Source organism: Adiantum capillus-veneris, chromosome 3 (assembly GCF_014529385.1).
Source record: "Adiantum capillus-veneris isolate H3 chromosome 3, ASM1452938v2, whole genome shotgun sequence".
NCBI lineage: Eukaryota > Viridiplantae > Streptophyta > Polypodiopsida > Polypodiales > Pteridaceae > Adiantum > Adiantum capillus-veneris.
The window spans coordinates 19484831-19503284 of record NC_140933.1 but is presented as its reverse complement, the minus strand read 5'-3'; the positions used below and the strand labels follow the sequence as shown (position 1 = coordinate 19503284).

Below are 18454 nucleotides of genomic sequence, written 5' to 3'. Positions count from 1 at the left end.
GCATTTTAAGCCTCGAGTCCAAGGGCCCAAATGTGAATGGCCCTTGGACCTTTAGGTCACTTACTCATAAAATAAAGAGATAGCCCCAAAATCAACACTGGGCATTTTTCCCAAATCGTACGAATTCTCCTCTCTCCACGCTATCTCCTGATAAACCACTTTCGTGGGCTGCTCCTGCTTCACTCTACCCTTATTCTCCATCGCCATCACAAGAGTTACCAAGTAGGCTTCTTCTTCACCTTCCCCACAATAACTACGCCCATTGAAACTTGATTACCGTCATACGAGGGATCCCAACAACAAGAACACCCGCCTTCAAGATGACGAGTATCAAAAATCGTGTTGATTGGGATGTGAGTAATGCGAAGGCAATGTCGGCCATTACGGAACCTCTTAGAAAGGAAATTTCTCCAGCCATTAAGACTTTGAAGACTGCCAACAATACGTGGTTCAAGCTCGTTGGAATGTTTGATCAGGATTCTACGATGCGAGCAGTCACCCTTCTTGGACAGTTATTTGCCATCAAGTTTCCACCCGGAAGTTCCATGCAATCATTTCTTATGAAGGCTAAAGTTACTCATCATCAACTATCAGCTATGAAAAGTGCACTGACCAATACTCAATTAGCTGCTTTGGTACTCACGAAGTTGCCTGAGGCGTACGAAACGGTGTCTAGGACACTTCGGATACAAATAACCAAGGAAAAAATTTGATGCTCTCAGCTCTTTTCTCATTGAGGAAGAAACCGTGTTAGCAACTCAACGCAAAATTCAGATTTCTGACAAAGGTGTGGAAGCACTTGCTGTTTCCGGACCATATCGAACGCTCGTTGCTGCCCTCACCCATCTCCCCTACGCACGCTCTGCACCCCCCCTCTCTCGCCATCGCTCTAACCCCCCCCCCAACCTCCCTCATGCTGCCCTGCCCTGCCCTGCCCGCCCGCCGCCTGCATTCAGCACCAGCGCACAGCCAACCTCCCTCGCACTGCCCTGCCCTGCCCTGCCCGCCCGCCGCCTGCATTCAGCACCAGCGCACAGCCAACCTCCCTCGCGCTGCCCTGCCCTGCCCTGCCTGCCCGCTGCCTGCAATCAGCACCAGCGTGCAGCCAGCCCTCAGCATATCCGCCCCAGCCCGCCACGTCTCAGCCGCCCTCCCGCCGCGCCTCAGCCCCCGCCCGCCCCAGCCTCGCACTCCCGCTCTTTCCGCCCCGCCCAAAACCCCCCCCCCCCCCCCCCCCCCCCCCCCCGGGTCTTGCTCGGCTGAATTTGTCAGCACTTACAACGTGCTCGGCTAGCAGAGGGTCATCGTCATTTCGCCCTTTCTCCACGGCAACAGACACTGATGGAGGCTCATGCTCCACCTCAGAGGGACTCTCAGAAAGCCCCCTCACCCGACCCCACAGAGCCCACCATCCGACTTGCTTTTTCGCCGATAGACAAGCGAGCCTCGCAGCAGAGGTGGAACGCTTGCAAGCAACTTCCGTCATCTGCAAGATTCTCGGGATGTTCAGTTCCTCAGATGCGGCTACTATCAGATAGAGTTCGAGACCTCAGAGATGGCGTCCAAGGTCATCGCGATGAGTCCCTTGGCCATCAGAGCAGTTCGAGCCCACTTTCGACAGTGGAGGCATGGTTTCGATCTAGCTACAGATGTTCTCGTAGAGGAGGCAGACCTTCCCATCTCCGTTTGCTTTCCTGGTTTGAGGAGGGAGTACCTGCCACTCTTGTCCAGGATAGGCTCACAGATTGGGAGTGTCCTGGAGACACCTTGCACGGCAGCCTCTGTAGCTGCCCAGGCGGCCGGCATCCCCACAGTACTTGTTCTAGTTCGGAACACCCACACTCTCCCAAAGGTCATCCTACTACCTAGGGTGAGTGGGGATTGGTTCCGCCAGAGTGTGGAGTATTCGGGCCTCCCGAATCAGTGTTTCATTTGCAAACAGATGGGCCATTTGGCAAAGGCCTGTCCTCGCAAGAGACCTCGACCCACAACGCAGGCGCAGCCTCCCAAGGCTGAGCATGCCCAACAGCTAGACACACAGGACACACAGGCTGGTACCTTGACAAAGACCAGCGATGAGACAGCTGACGGTTGGCAGCAGGTGCTTGGCCGCCGCCGATAGGGGAGGGCTCGCCCCACTACTCCCCCTGGTGGCCGACCTTCTACAGCTCAGCACCATTGGGTTCCGACATGGAACCGTTTTGACCCCCTTCAGCAGGACCCGCCTAAGGAGGCCCCGTCCACTTCAGTTCCTCCACCTCCACCTCCTCCTTCCTCAGACGCTACCGCTCCGCCTCCCCCGCCTCCTTCCACTCCCCCACCTCCACCTGCACCTCCGCCTCCCGTCCCCTCTTTCTCCCTGGTGGGGCCCACAGCCTCATCTCCCGACCCCTCCACCACTCCTCCTCAGATGCAGAGGACTGGACACGAGTCTGCAGCGAGGCGATTTTTTGGTAGTGCTTTTGCTACGAGCTGTGTGGCTCGAGAGGGACAGCCCCACTTCAGAACGCCTTTTATGGTGCAGACTTCTCCTTTTGCAGCAGTCCCTAGAGGTTTGACTAGATTTGACATTCGCAGACGCTGGGTATTGATTGCACAGTTCATTGGTTGGTTTATTTTCTTCAACACAAGTGAAGATTCTAAGGAAGCAAGTTACCACAATTCGAGTACATGTGCTCTTTCGAGTCTGTATGGAGTTTGGCATATTGCATTTGATTGTACCTACAGGTTTGACCTTGGCAGATGCAGAGGAGTAACACAATTGGTTTGATATGGGAGTTTGCTTGAGTAGCTAGGTCCAACCCGACGGTTCTTTCGCAAACATATCCTCAGGTGACGACCTTTCCTCTCTTTCGCTTCTCAACAATTCAAGTTTACTAATGGTGTGATCCTCTTTAGGTCTCGAGTTCTATGAGATTCAGGTTTTCTAATCAATTACAGAGGTCACAGTTTTACAAAGTTTACCAAATGTGCGATCCTCTTTGGGTCTCGAGTTCTATGAGATTCAGGTTTTCTATTCAATTACAGAGGATGCAGTTTTACTACAAGTTGTCTCACATTTCTTTGTGGTGGTAATTATTCTCTTTTCCTAGGATTCAGCGAGAAGGGGCATCCCTATCTGAGGGGAGCTCTCGGTCTTAGCTCTAGAGCTTTCAATGACATTGTTTGCTCAGTTCCAACGTGGGGTTGAGCTAGTTGTTACCTCGGAGTGTACTTTTAAGGATACTTCTCTTTCAGAGGAGGCTTCCATGTTATCTTCTTCCGTTGACTATTGGTGTTTCATTCAACGGAGTACCATGTATGGTCTCTTCAAATCCTTGGTTTCCTTGTCCGTTTCTTGTGGCTTTGGATAGTATGTTTCAGCTCACAATGCAGTTAGTATCTTGGCGGATGATCTCCTTGAGCCACTTTAATGGTTGCTTCGTCGTTCGGATTTGTGGTGGGATATCTGCTCTTCTCAGTGTATCCGAGTAGTAGTTCCTGTGTGCTTTGTTTCCAAATTGATCCCTGGAGACTGTACCATTCAGGACACACCTACTTCCCTTATCCTTAGACTCGCATCTTGTTTCTTACAAGTGGATAGTGGTCGTTCTTGGAAAAGGAACGAGTTACACTTAGCCATGGCATTCTTCAAAGTGGAAAGATGTTCTTCTCGATTCTCCCAAATTTGGTTCTAGGTTCCACAGGTATATTTTCTTTCGGAGTCACCTACCTTGGGTGATCCAATTGCACAGATAGAGAATGTTGGAGAGTTGTGGCAGTTATCCATGGTTCGGGTGTTCTCTCTTCAGAGAGGGATATGGAGCCAGCTTGGGATTCACTGTAACGCGAGGGCACCACGTGCAAACGGAAAAGAACAAACTGAACAAACTTTTAAACACTTCAATACAACTGAACTGAAAGAGAGAGAGCCCACACGAGACGCAAAGTGGCGTAGTTCCAACCCTACAATGCAATGGCCCCAAACCATGGCGCCCCTCTCGGTATTTCTTTATAATGCTTCAACACAATACAAGCGTTGTGACTCTTGCTCTACTCCTGCTCCCACTAGAATGCCAAAGAAGAGACTCACAGTCTGTATTTTAAGCCCCATGGCCATTCAAAAGCAATTACATGCAAAGCCGAATGTTTAGAACCATATGCCTTTACCCTCAGCTTTGATGCATTCCCTTGGAGCGGTCAACAGTAGTACCTTCTGCAGGTGTTGGTTGTGCTACTTGTGAGTCGGTTGAGTTGAGGAGATTCTTGATAAAGCTGGATTTACCTTCAGTGGACCACATTTTACTCCTTCAGCGTCTTCAGGGGTAGTAGTTGAATGGTACTACAGCCGTGTATTGTTCGACCTCGGAGTTTTGTAGCAAATATCCTTGTTGTTACAAATTGCTGACGTGTCAAGCCACTGAAGACCCAAGCCATCTTGAAGATCCCAACCGAGGGGCCTAAACCCTAAGAAGCACTGAGCAGCAACAAAAGAAGAAGTCTTACCAACTTATGGGATCCCGTTCGATGGGGCCCTAGTGCCACAAGACACTTCAATAAAGCAGGATCAAAAAACAAACACACACACACTATCTTTCTAGCGTAAAAATTGATGACGTGGCAGTTGTACGAACATCCACGTTTTACATTGATGATTTGGCAGGCTGCACGGACTTCCGCGAATTGCGCTAGCAAGTGATGACATGGCAGGTTGTACGGACAGCCCTCTGCACAAGCTTTCGGAGACCACACACTTTTAAAATTGTATGTTTTTCATGTATTGCTTTTAGAGGCCAAGGGCCTTTAAATAAGACCCATGGGCTCTCACTCTGGCAGTCTATCCACGGGAGATGCAGAGCAGAGCCATGGGAGTTGTACTTTGATGAAGCAATATAAAGAAATACAGAAAGCGGCGCCAAGGTTTTAGGCCAGTGCTCTCTTGGGGTGGAACTCCGCCACTCCCCGTCTCGCCTGTAGTGCATCTCTTTCAGTTCAGTTGTTATTTGAAGCCTCTAAAGTCTATTCACTCTGTTCTTTTCCATTGGCACAGGGTGCTGTCTCATTACACTTGTCTACGAAACCCTCTCTTTATACTTGCAGATTGCCCACTTCAGCTTCCTGGTCCATCTTCCTTTCCAGGACCTAAGAGGGGGTGTTAAGAGTTATGGAATCTCTCTGGATTCGTCCAATCAGTCCCAATTTCTCCCAGGGATAGGTGTTAGGGAGTGAGGGTCCTTTTGTAGTTGTGCACGGCCAGAGAGAGATTACTTTCTCATATCGGGATGTGTCTAGCCATGTTTGTGCCAGGGACAGGTGTTAGGGAGTGAGGGTCCTTTTGTGGTTGTGCCCAACCAAAGTGAGGTTGTTTTCTCATGTCGGGATGTGTCTAGCCATGTTTAGCTCAGGGTTTTGGCTTGGTTCCATGGCCATTAGGTTCCTACATGCTGGGAGTATTTTGCTCGTTTTTTCCCTATAGCCCACATGGCTTCTAATGTCTGCTTTTCCCTATTTTCCTCATTTATGAGATTGTGGGGGTTGGTGGACAGCTGGCTGACCAACAGCTCCAAGGCTACATATGCAAGGTAGGGGTACCATTGGGAGGTAGTGTATGCCCAGGCTTTGGTCTATAGGGCACCCCTATTGAGCAGCCCTAGGGTGGCAGCTGGCTAATGGGCAAGGGGAGGAGCAATTGCTTGCGTTTTTTAGTAGCCTTTCCCCTGTGTTTTCTATAGCCCATGCATTTTTCGTCACCAGCAGATGAGCAACACATCGGCAATTGTCATGGGCAGCAAGCTATTCCTCCTTGCATTTTTCCTCTCAAGGCATCTACATAGAGACGATGTGATCATCCAGATGCAAAGCACCACATCCGAGGTGCACGCAATGGAGGAGATGTTCCATGCTCTCTAGACGGCACCCATGCCATGAGACATGTCTCTCTCCCTCTATATCAATTCTCTTGCTAGGAGGAGATCCTACCAGAGCCTTGCTTTCATATGAGGCTAGGGTAAGCCCATGTGGAGACCGAGTGCATGGTCTCGTGTGCAGGAGCAGGTGGCAATAGCAATCACAGTTGTGTGCACCTCATGTCTATCCATTGGGGCATGTCAGATCTATGCCAAACCACCCTTGGTCACTTGTATGAGCAATTTGTTATCAGCATGGAGAGCCTTTCCCAGATTCTCTCTCTTTCTCTCTTGAATAACAGGTCTTGAGTTCAACTCTCCTCGTCGGATAGATCTTTAAGGTCTCTTGGGATAGTTTCCCACGACGTTAAAATACTCTTCTTCTTCTTCTTCTTCTTCCTCTCTCTCTCTCTCTCTCTCTCTCTCTCTCTCTCTCTCTCTCTCTCAGGTGTCTTGTCTCTTTCTACCTCAATGATTTCTCTTTTACACAATTGCCTTGTTCATGTATGTGGCATTGCAGGTGTTCTCTAGTGTCAGAGGATCTTATCATAGTCGAGCTAGAATGGAGTCGAGGTGTCCTCTAGATCGGACGCCAGTTCCTATCTTCATTGCATTTTCCGCTGCCTATTCTGACACATTTGCATGTTTGCATGGGGTCGGTGTTTACAAACAATTGGTTTTATGTTTGTTTTTCACGAGTAATTTAGGGTAATTAGTCTTTTTTCACATCACAAAGTGATGACGTAGCATGCTTGCACCAAACCAAAAAGGGAGGGGCCAAGCCAGAACCGAACTTAAAGATCCAAAACTAACGGCAGCATCCCGCAAATGGCGGCAGGTTTCTCAACGCAAATCAGGGAAAAGACATGCTGACGTGGCAGCGTACGCAATGAGCTGGCATGGCTGATTTGGCGTCGAAAGGATTGTCTGTTGTCAGTTTTATGAAAGCATATGAATCTTAGTCGCTTTTGTGCGTTAGTTAAAAGTTAAAAGGATGATTTTTGGTGCTTTTAGTACTTGTCAAAAAATAAGCCTTGATTTTGAAGTTGCTTTTGGGCTTTTGGGGACTAATGCCTACAAAAGTGAACAGCGTACCATTAGTCTCTGACTTGCAACTCTGCAGATGACTCAAAGGGAGAGTGTGTGCTTTCCAACAGTTGTAACTTCGACTCTTGATCAATAAAATGAAAAAGTACCCCTGAGGCCCCTCAGCTAGGGGCTAGTGCTTTGGATAGTGGAGCTCCACCACTCTGTCTCTCTTGTCTACATTATATTTTAGGTTCAAGTTTGTTGTTTTCCATTCAAGTTCAGTGTTGTAGAGAATTGCCTCTTTGTCAGATGACTCCCCGGTTACAAGACAACAACAACAAGTGACAGAAAGAGCACCACCTAGAGGAGAAGCTATCCCAAAAAAAGGTTTTCACCCCTCTTAGTTTGGTTATTAAGCAATAACGTCTACTTTAAGTGCCAAAAATTCCTATGAGACCCCACCTTTACCCTCTTGCCCATGCATCAAAAAACGAAGCACCTATTCCAGTATGACGTGATATAACGTGTCATTGAAGAATTATAAGTGGATGAGGTGTTTCTTTGCTTTCTCTACCCCCTCAATCCAACAGCTTGCCTCTCTTCTACTGGCTCAACCCTCACCATCAACTGCTCTCTAATATGCACCCCTACTGATTCATGAGCCCACTTTTATATTCCATTAACGACAAAATTGAACGCAGAGCTGCCATATTGTTGGCACTATCAAGGCATCCTCATTTTTCAATTGACAAGACTTGCCTTATGAGAAGGTCATCTTCTTTCAAGTAGATGAAAGGGCCAGCAATCAAATCCCTTAAGAGGAGGAAGACATGACAAAGCACAATACAAGACATGTAATGTTTATATCAATTGGAAGCAAAGTAATCAGGCTTACCTTCATCTTCAAACTTGTCCCAATCATCATCCCATGCTGCTGCATTCTCTTGTGCCCCTGGTTTCCATCCTATTACGATAATTAAAACCCTTTGCGTACACCACGTACATGAACATCAAATACAGAAGGTTACCGTAGGGTAGCTCTGCAAGTGTTGTAACTTTAATTCGTACGCCTAACTGTTTACACTTCGAATTTAAAGACTTTCTCAATGCATCCAAATCCGTCTGTAACTTTTCAGCATGAGACTGAATATACAAAACACAACCAACAACACGCCAGAAATCAATTGCCATTTTGGTGGAAAAACTTGGAGTATCAAACCTTACAGTTCTGGCACAACTTCACTATAGGCTTCACCTCAAAGGCTTACTAGTATGTGTATTTACAGAAAAAGTTGCAAAAAACAAAATCGCACAATAACCAATGTCACCTCATATGTAGCCGCATAGAATTAAAGTCCTTGAGAAGTGAGTAATACTGCATAAGGAGTTCAATACATGCTCAAGCTATTCCGTTAAGAAAACCGTACATGTCTTTAAGAAACCATAGTAGGTCATAGACAAAGACATTCCAAAATAGAGGGGTGTCTCAATGCACTAAGATTACATACCCAAGCAATCTCACCCCTATTTGGAATATATAGTTGGCACATCACAATGCAACACAGATGATTACAGATGCAATCACAAGACATATGAATACTCCCCCTAAGAGTAAACCGAGGTCCCAAGCCATGAGAAATTCAAAGGCCACACTTCCCCATTAATACTCCTCCCAAAAACCGAAGTCCGGGCCATGAGATTCAAAGGCCATATACAATCAAACACCCCCCATACCACAACCTACGTCGTTCGGAGGTTCAATGTACACCTAAACGCTCCCCAAACCGTAACCTATGTCGTTTAGCAGCATGAAGACCCAAGCCATGAGTTATTCACAGATCTTTCAGTCACAGTTTTCCGTTGAATACTCCTCCCATACCAATGTCCAAGTCATGAGTTATTCACAGGCCAAAATACAATTGAGACCAGTATCAAAACCAAAATCAAGGAATCTCAATCAACACCAAGACAAGTTTAAAACATATAAACTCCATTTCGAACAAATTCCAAACAGTATTCTCAAACAAGGTTTAATAGTGTCTAAAGACAAAGCAAACTTAAAATCATGTGTCTCGGTTTAGTCAAACTCGAAGAAGGACTGGCTTTCCATTCTACACGAAAGTTATGGTTTGGTTCCTTTCATAAGGTTGTAGCCGGCCTCAACATGTTCCACAAACTCTTCCATAGCACAAACTTGCCTGGATAAACATTATTCTTGTAGTTGTGATGGCAATCCAATGGTATAGTAATCACACTAGTCCACCAAGGTTATCAGTTTGACGAGAGACACCTGAAGATAGATGTCTAGAAACTTTCGGTTGTAGTCTTCCATAGTTTCCGTGTCACAAAGTGATGACGTGGCATGACCAACTCGCAAAGAACGACAAAAGAAACTAAATGGACTAACTTGAAGAACTTATGAAGCACCGGTCGTGGGGCCCGAAACCCTAAGAGACAAAAGCTTGAACCGTGAAAGAGATTCCCGTAAAATGCGTTGACATGCTGACATGGCAAATCGTACGGATGCTGACGTGGCAGGGTCGTACGGAGTTTTCGCAATTTGCGTTGCAAGTGCCAAGTGGCAGGCTGTTCGGATTTTCGTAAATTACACTCGCTACTTTTGGGAGTCTCCAACGTGAGCTTTTGGGATCAGCTACTTTTCGGCTCTGTGCTTTTGAACCTGCTTGCTTTTGGGACTCTGTTTTTGGGCATTCCTTGTAAGAATAAAAGAGCCCCTGGGGCCTCACTCTGCAAAGCATTTGGACACAGAGTCTGAGAGCAGAGGTTGTACTTTGCAGTGATCAATGATAAATGAAATAACAAAAGGGGCCCCAATCTTTGGGGCCAGTGCTTCTGGGCGAGGAACTTCGTCGTGCTCTCTCTCTCTCTCTCTCTCTCTCTCTCTCTTAAAGATCGGTGATTTTGAAGTCTTTTCGTGTGTTGCTATTGATTTCTCGCTTGGAGTGTCCAAGCCTGTAACGGTGATTCAAGACATCCGTGAAAAGATCAAAGACACATCTGGATGTGATTGCTAAATGGTTACAATGATCAGGATTTTTATTTCAGACCCTTGACACAAATGTGATTGATCAGTGACCGATGTCTTTGTAGAAGTGTTGGATTGGTGGAGTCTAGTGCATGAGTACATAGAGTCAGTGTCTATTGAAGAAAGTTTATGTCATTTGGCTGTTTTTACAGGCGTAATCGAGGCGATCACAATTCTTTCAAGAGGGAAAAATGTCACAAAGTGATGATGTGGCATGACCAACTGGCAGAGAAATGGCCAAGGGGACAAGAGAAACTAAACGGACTAACTTGAAGAGCTTATGAAGCACCGGCCATGGGGCCCGAAACCCTAAAAGATAGAAGCTTGAACCTTGAAAGAGACTTTCGTAAAATGCGCTTCGCGATTTGCGTTGCAGGTCCCACGTGGCAAGCTGTACGAATTTCCGCAAATTACGCTAGTTGCTTTTGAGAGTCTCCAGCGTGAACTTTTGGGATCAGCTGCTTTTCGGTTTAGTGCTTTTGGGGCTCCGCTTTTGGGTATCCCTTGTAAGAATAAAAGTGCCCCTGTGGCCTCACTCTGCAGAGCACCTGGACCCAAAGTCTGAGAGCAGAGGTCCCTCGAGAGTTGTACTTTGCAATGATCAATAATAAAGAAATACCGAAAGGGGCGCCAATCTTTCGGGCCAGTGCTTCTGGGCGCGAAACTCTATCGTGTCGTCTCTCTCTCTCTCTCTCTCTCTCTCTCTCTCTCTCTCTCTCTCTCTCTCTCTCTCTCTCTCTCTCTCTCTCTCTTAAAACAGATATTTTGAAGTTTCTTTTCGTGTGTTGCTATTGATTTATCGCTTGAAGTGTAAAAGCTTGTAACATTCTGTGTCACAGGAGGTGTTGCCTTCTTTAAATATGTACTATATATTTATATTTATTTTAATTTTCCTTCTTTTTCCCGAAACCCTTGAAAAGGTGCAAGTGGACATTGCATGGCCAGGTTGAAACGGCTACAACCAAACGGCTTTCTCACATCAAGAATCTAGGTCGGTCAATCCAGGATCGGTCGAGTAAGTTAGCACTGAATTCTAATAAGTATAGAAGCTTCTATGCACATAAATGGAATTTAGGCGACTCGATAACTTGTATGTCACTGACAACTTTATTAAGTTGGGAGGGGTTAGGAAAATGAACCATAAGGGGCATAGTGGACACATGGCTGAAGGAGAGCCACCTACCCGTCAACACACACTCGAGAACGTCTCTCCCAGCTCAGGGCGCCCAAATATGAGAGTGGAGGCTGCATTTTCAGTTTTGTGAGTGGATTTTCAGGTTTGAAGCTTTGACGGAAAGCTTGCCTTCTTCCCTTAGTCTCATGTAGCGCGATGATTCTGCTCTCGTGCATCTCTCTCCCTCTTACACATATGGTAATGCCCCACTAGTTGGGCTCCTCAAATGTTTGTACAATCTTGTGGGTTTTATGCGCGTTTGACAAGGCAAGAGCCTTCTGAACAGGAACCCGATTAGCTAATTGCTAATCCCCCAAAGGAACGCACAATTCCATTGCAATAGATTGTGAAACAAGAGAGTTTTCTCACGTGAAAACTCGTCCAAATCAAAGAGTAAAAGTCCCATTAACGTGCGGGAGCTCTTAAGACATGCATAGACATGTTTGCTCCACTCAAAATGATCGAAAATGGAGAATTACAGCTTGCAGCGTTTATTTGCAGGTTTAGGGTTTCGTACCTGAATTGCAAGACAACACCAGGGAAGCCTTCGGGTGGTTATACAGGAATTTGGGCACCTGTCCGTGACCAAAACAGAAAATTGCAGCACGCTCAAACCTACTTACAGCTCACCGAAAAGCTTCTAAAATGCAAGGGGAATCCGTCCTAGACTTGTACTTTTGACCTACAAAGATTTTGGCGTAGTTAAGACTGCCAAAATTCGGTGGAAAACCTGCAATTTCTGCACTTGACAGGTTTGGACAGCTTGGTGAGTGTTTGATCTAAGTGTTTGGGTCGTTTCCTTTCAAATGAATATGGAAATACCGAAAGGGGCACTCTTTGGGGGCCTACAGGAAGTCAGTCTTTGCGTGCCCAATGACATTCTAGATGCTTTTGAGTTTGAAGTTTTTCATGTAATTGCTTTTCATAGGCCAAGGGCCTTTAAATATGTGGAGAGGGCTCGGTCTTTGGCATGCTTCTGGGTGAAGGTGCAAAGCCGGAGTACCGGCATTGTATTGAGTTCAAGCAATAGAAAGAGATACAGAAAGGGGAGCCAAGGTTTGGGGCCAGTGCTCTCTCGGGGTGGAACTCCGCCACTCCCCGTCTCGTGTCGTGCATCTCTTTCAGTTCAGTTGTTATTTGAAGTGCTTAAAGATGTTCAATCTGTTCTTTTCCATTGGCACGTGGTGCCCGTCCCCATGACAATACGTACCGATTGTGCTTGAGACTGCTCGACTGATGGGTGCTCCAACATTTGGCGAAACCACAAAGAGGAGATAACATGTGTGTGTGTGTGTGTGTGTGTGTGTGTTCACCACGGGTCGAGGAAAATGCCTCCAAAGAAAAATATTGTTATTCTGCTAATCAACTTTGGGATGGTACTTCGTAAACCGTTTAATGCCTAGAAGTATTACATCCATTCAACTTATTGGCCTCAAAATCAAGTCAAAACCCTATGCATGTCAAAATAGACACGGACACTTCTAGAGAGTGAGTTACCACCGAACTCTTCTCGATACCTACTTACTGTGCTTGAGGCTACTTCTAACTGATGGGTGCTCCAACGTTTGCTGCTCCAACGTTTGCTGGCGAAACTACAAAGAGGAGATACCATGTGTATATGTGCTCAAGAATGCTTTGCACATCGACACGGGTCCAAGAAAATGTTTCCACAAAAAAATATTGTGAAGTCTAGATGTCACAAAATTGGTGACGTGGCACTAGCCGAAGATCAAGAGGGGTTAGGACTCTAGAATCCTAACTCTAGCCGTCGTATTGAAGACAACTGAGGGGCCTAAAACCCATAAGCAGAAGAAAGAACCCAACTTGCAGAAGATGGCTGAGGGACCTAAAACCATAACTAAAGATAAGGGAGTTAGGATTAAAAGATCCTAACCTTGACCAACTTCTAGCTCCCAGCCGAGGGGGCCTAAAACCCTAACTCCGCCAGTCCGTGTCTCTTGCGTGGATTCTCTCTCTTTTGTTCAGTTGTTTTGAAGTGCTAAAAGTTTGTTCTTTCTAGTTGGCACGTGGTGTCACAAACTGCTGACGTGTCAAAGCCTAAAGAATGGAGCCAACTGACAGATGCCGGCCGAGGGGCCTAAACCCTAAGAAGAACAAGTAACAGAAGAAGAAGTCCTACCAACTTATGGGGGTCCCGTCCCATGGGGCCCCAAGTGACAGAAAGGAAATAAAGCAGGACCCCCACACACACAAGTAAGAAAATTGCGTAGCTGTTGATGATGTGGCAGATTTTCGTAACTTACGCTTGTTGATGACGTGGCAGGCTATGCGGATTTCTGTAAATTACGTTGGCAACTTTTTGGCATTGCTTTTGAACCAGAAGCTTTTGAGTTTTGAAGGCTTTTCATTGTAACTGCTTTCCATAGGCCAATGGCCTTTAAATATGTGCTAAGGGCTCATTCTTTGGTATACTTCCTGGAGAAGGTGCAGAGTCTGGAGTATCGGCTTGTACTGTGTTGATGCAATATAAAGAAATACCGAAAGGGGCGCCAAGGTTTGGGGCCAATACTCTCTGGGGTGGAATTCCGCCACTCCGTGTCACGTGTCGTCTCTCTCTCTCTCTCTCTCTCTCTCTCTCTCTCTCTCTCTCTCTCTCTCTCTCTCTCTCTCTCTCTCTCTCTCTCTCTCTCTCTCTCTCTCTCTCTCTCTCTCTCTCTCTCTCTCTCTCTCTCTCTCTCTCTCTCTCTCTCTCTCTCTCTCTCTCTCTCTCTCTCTCAGTTCAGTTGTTATTGAAGTGCTAAAAGTCTGTTCAGTCTGTTCTTTTCTATTGGCACGTGGTGCCCGTCTTGTGACAGTGGTATCAGAGTATCAGGCGTGTGCTTTTTTGAAAGCATACCAGTCCTACCAAAGAGGAGACAGAGCTATTGGAATTTTATTTGAGGTATCTTTGGCCTCCAACCCCGGACTTATTAGACACTCCCACCCTTACTTCATCGCGCATCGGGCTCCCGTCTTCATTGTTGTGTCTTACAGGGCATAAGCCATAAAGAACCCAAGACTTGGAATTCATGGATTCAGCAGAATATTTGCAGTTTCTGCTCAATGAACTTCACGACATTCTTTCGCGGCATCCTCAGCAGAATCTTCCGATGTTGCAAAGTTTTCAACAAGTTTTGAACTACATGTTACCCCCTCTGATGCCCCAGGTGATACCTCCTCCTCCGACATCAGAAAGTACGAGAGCTTCCAACCGGCAACCTTCTCAGCCGTCTGTTCCGATCGGGGGAGTTTTCAGAAATATGGTACAGCCATCTGACCCTGATCCAGTACAACCGCCATTGCCCCCAACTCCACCACCACCACCGCCACCAGGCTACAATGGTTGGAGCCCATATGGATACCCTTATTATCCATACCCGGGATATGCGCCTAACCAACCCAAAGATTTCAAAGATGGCGGCACGACAATCAAATTTTTCACTTTTTCCGGGGTGAAAGATCGCAAGAAAGCATTGCAGTTCCTATAGCAATTCAACATCATCTATGCTTTAGGGAACTATACAGAAGAATCCAAGATTTCTCAAGCAGCAGGATTTCTTAAAGATAATGCTATGCAATGGTGGAGTTCAATCACAACACAACCGCATGCTCCAAGGACCTGGCAAGCTTTCAAGACAGTTTTTTCACGTAGTTACATGACTTCTATGTTTGAAGTCCGGATTTTGGCAGAGTGGGGCAACTTGAAAATGCTTGCCACCGAAACCATGGACAAATATAACCAAAGGTTTCTAGACATGCACCTTCCGGTGTCCTTTAGATTTGTTCCCTTGGAGGCCCAATGCGAGCCATACACCATTGGACTACCATCACCATTGCAGGAATATTGTCTATCCAAGCAAATCTCCACCATGCAAGAACTTATGGACCATGCCGCATCGGCTACAAGCTGATGAAGGGAAAGCTAGAGTTTACCACAGAAGAATCTCGGGCCACTGACCACAACTCTCGCCAACAAAGAACGAATTCTCGTGAAAGTCAACCACAAAGGCCTCGTTTGACACCTCAACAACGAGACACCTTACTACAAGAAGGCCGATGTTTTGGATGCTTTCAAACAGGACATAACTATTTTGGTTGTCCCCAACACACTGACAGACCCGCGGAACTGACTCTTGCGTCGACGGTCGACAGAAACCCAGAATCATCTCCAACCAAACGAGCTAAACCGGCTATTGGATTAGTATCTGACATCTATGGCATACGCCTTGAAAGTACAAATGAATTGTGTCGAGCATATGGCAAAGTCAATGGCTTCAAAGCCCTTATTTTCTTTGACCCCGGAGCTACAGAGAACTTCATCCATCCAGGATTCTTCAAGCAAATGCACTTTGATTATGATGCAAAGGGTGGAGAAATTGAAGCTGAGCTAGCCACGGGGAAAACTCAGAAAGTGGTACCGCTCATTGGTGCTCTTCCAGTGACTATTCAAGATTATCATGGAAAAGTTGATTTCCACATCATGAAGTTGGGCAATTGTGACGTTCTATTAGGCATGCCTTGGCATGACAAGAATGATGCGACTCTCCAGGTTCGGAACCGAACCATCACCGTGATGCAGAAGGGCAAGCCAGTCGTCCTCAAAGTTCGGTTGTCCGAACAAAACCCTGAATGAACTCTCTAGTTCTTTTATAGTTAGATACTTTTGAACTTTGTTTGAGAAAGTATTGTTTGAAACTTTGTTTGAAATGGATGGTATCTGTTTTGAACCTGTCTTGGTGCCGATTTGACTGGTTTTAATACTGGTTTCAATGATTGGTGATTTTACTCCCGGGTGGAGGGTGAGAAATGATGTTTGAGAATGCTTGTTACTCATGGCCCGAACCCTTGTGGTTATTTGCGGGGGAAGTATTGAATGATTGAAAAGTGTTGTTACTCATGGCCCGGACCTGCATGGTTATTTACGGGGGGGAGTATTAACAAGTCTGAGTAGTGGTTACTCTCAGCACCTCCAAACGACGCAGGCTGCGGTCTGGGGGGCGTTTGGCTGTAAAAGGCCTCTATATCTCATGGCCCGGACCTTTTTAGGTTATTTGCGGGAGGAGTGATGAGGGAGTCATTGAACAGCTCATAGCCCGGACCTAGATGGTTATTTGCGGGGGGAGTGTTCATCGGCGGCTTTATGTTTCTATGCCTTGTAACATGCATATGTAAGCATTTGTGTTGCATTGTGATGTGCCAACTACTTTATATTCCTAATTGGATGAGATTGCTTGGGTATGTAATTTTAGTGCATCAAGACACCCGTAGAAGATCAGTACGGTATGGGTGTGATGGCTAATTTTACTACGCCGGAATATCAAGAGTTCCGATCTGGACAAAAGGAGAAGCTAACTCCTTAACAAAAAGAGCAAACTGAATGTCCCTCGGAATGACTCTCGAAAATTTTTGAGCTAACTTGACTTGTTTTGTAGATATGTTGTAATCGTAGACAATTACTCTCTTTCAAGAAGAGATGTCACAAACTGCTGACGTGTCAAAGCCTAAAGAATGGAGCCAACTGACAGATGTCGGCCGAGGGGCCTAAACCCTAAGAAGAACGAGTAACAGAAGAAGAAGTCCTACCAACTTATGGGGACCCCGTCCGATGGGGCCCCAAGTGACATAAAGGAAATAAAGCAGGACCCCCCCCACACACACACACACATAAGAAAATTGTGTAACTGCTGATGACGTGGCAGATTTTCGTAAATTACGTTGGTTGATGACGTGGCAAGCTTTACAGATTTTCCTAAATTACGCTGGCAGCTTTTTGGCATTGCTTTTGGACCAGAAGCTTTTGAGTTTTGAAGGCTTTTCATAGGCCAAGGGCCTTTAAATATGTGCTAAGGGCTCATTCTCTGGTATGCTTCCTGGAGAAGGTGCAAAGTCTGGAGTACCAGCTTGTACTGTGTTGATGCAATATAAAGAAATACCGAAAGGGGCGCCAAGGTTTGGGGCTAATACTCTCTATGGTGGAATTCCGCCACTCCGTGTCGCGTGTCGTCTCTCTCTCTCTCAGTTCAGTTGTTATTGAATTGCTAAAAGTCTGTTCAGTCTGTTCTTTTCTATTGGCACGTGGTGCCCGTCTTGTGACACGTAGTGCCCTCTTGTTACAGTGGTATCTAAGCTTCAAGTGCGTGCTTTTCTAAAAGCATACCGGTCCATTCAAGAGCAGATAGAACAAGATGGCGCTTCCAAATTGTACAAAAAAATAAATTCACCTTCTCAAGAGAGAAAGATAGAATAAAGTTTTACAGTTCCTACAGCAGTTTGACATTATCTATGCCCCGAGGAACTACACTGAAGAATCAAAGATCTCGAGCCACCACTTTTCTCAGAGATAATGTTATATAGTGGTGGAGTTCTATAGCTACCAAGCCGCACACTCCAAGGACTTGGCAAGCTTTTAAGAAAAAATTTGACCAGAGTTTCATGATATCCCTCTCTGAAGTCCATCTTTGGGCAGAGTGGGCAAACTTGAAAACACTTGCCACGGAATGTAACCGGCCAATACACCATAGAGGGCAGTACTAATTTAATTACCCATTAACTTTACATAGAGGATTCAGAAGAAGAGAGAACACAAGTGCGTCCGGTTCAAAAGCATCTTGCCCAAAAGCTACCAACGCAAAATAAGGAATTCCGTACACTGCCACATCAGCACCTATCAGTGCCAAACGTGGAAATCGGTACAAGGGCCACGTCTGCACAGCCAACGAAAAATGCAAAATTCCATACAACTCTGCCACGTCATCAGTCTTTACGCAAGAGAGTGTGTGCTGGTCCTGCTTTATTTAATCTCTCTAGGCCACTTGGGCCCCATATGTTGGTGGGAACTCTTCTTTAAAAATAGGCCCTCGGCAAGACTTTGTAAGTTGGTAAAACTTCTTCTGCCCCTTCTTAGGGTTTAGGTTTCTCGGCCAGGATCTGCAAGTTGGCTCCGTTCTTTAGTGGCTTGACACATCAGCAGTTTGTGACATTCCCCCTTCTTGAAAGAAAGTAATCGTTCATGATTACAACATATCTGCAAAACAACTCAAGTTAGCTCAAAAATTTCCGAGGGTCTTTCCGAGGAACATTCCGAGGGACAATCAGTTTTCTCATTCCAGATTGGAGCTCTGGATATCTTGGATCGTTGGCTTTCCAGAAAAATCTCATCCAATAAGGAGTCTCATTCCAAATTAAAGTTCTTGATATCCTGGGTCATTGGCTTCCCAGAAAAATCTCATCCTATAAGGAATATTTTCAGTGGTTCGCACATCACAATGCAACACAAATGCTCACATATGCATGTTACAAGACACGATGAGCAACGCCGCT

At 46.0% G+C, this 18454-nt stretch overlaps 1 protein-coding gene across 2 annotated transcripts in view; it reads right to left on the bottom strand.

Annotated features, from left to right (window-relative positions):
• Positions 1-18454, bottom strand: part of LOC147460565 (uncharacterized) — a 78463-nt gene that overhangs the window by 9995 nt on the left and 50014 nt on the right. The window contains exons 9-10 of one of the 2 annotated variants that reach the window (XM_086508026.1): positions 7943-8057; positions 7810-7878 (exon numbers count right to left, since the gene is read on the bottom strand). In XM_086508026.1, coding sequence (XP_086364152.1) covers positions 7810-7878; positions 7943-8057 — 184 coding nt within the window. The remainder of the gene's footprint in view (positions 1-7809; positions 7879-7942; positions 8058-18454) is intronic. The other variant, XM_086508029.1, reaches the window with a different exon arrangement.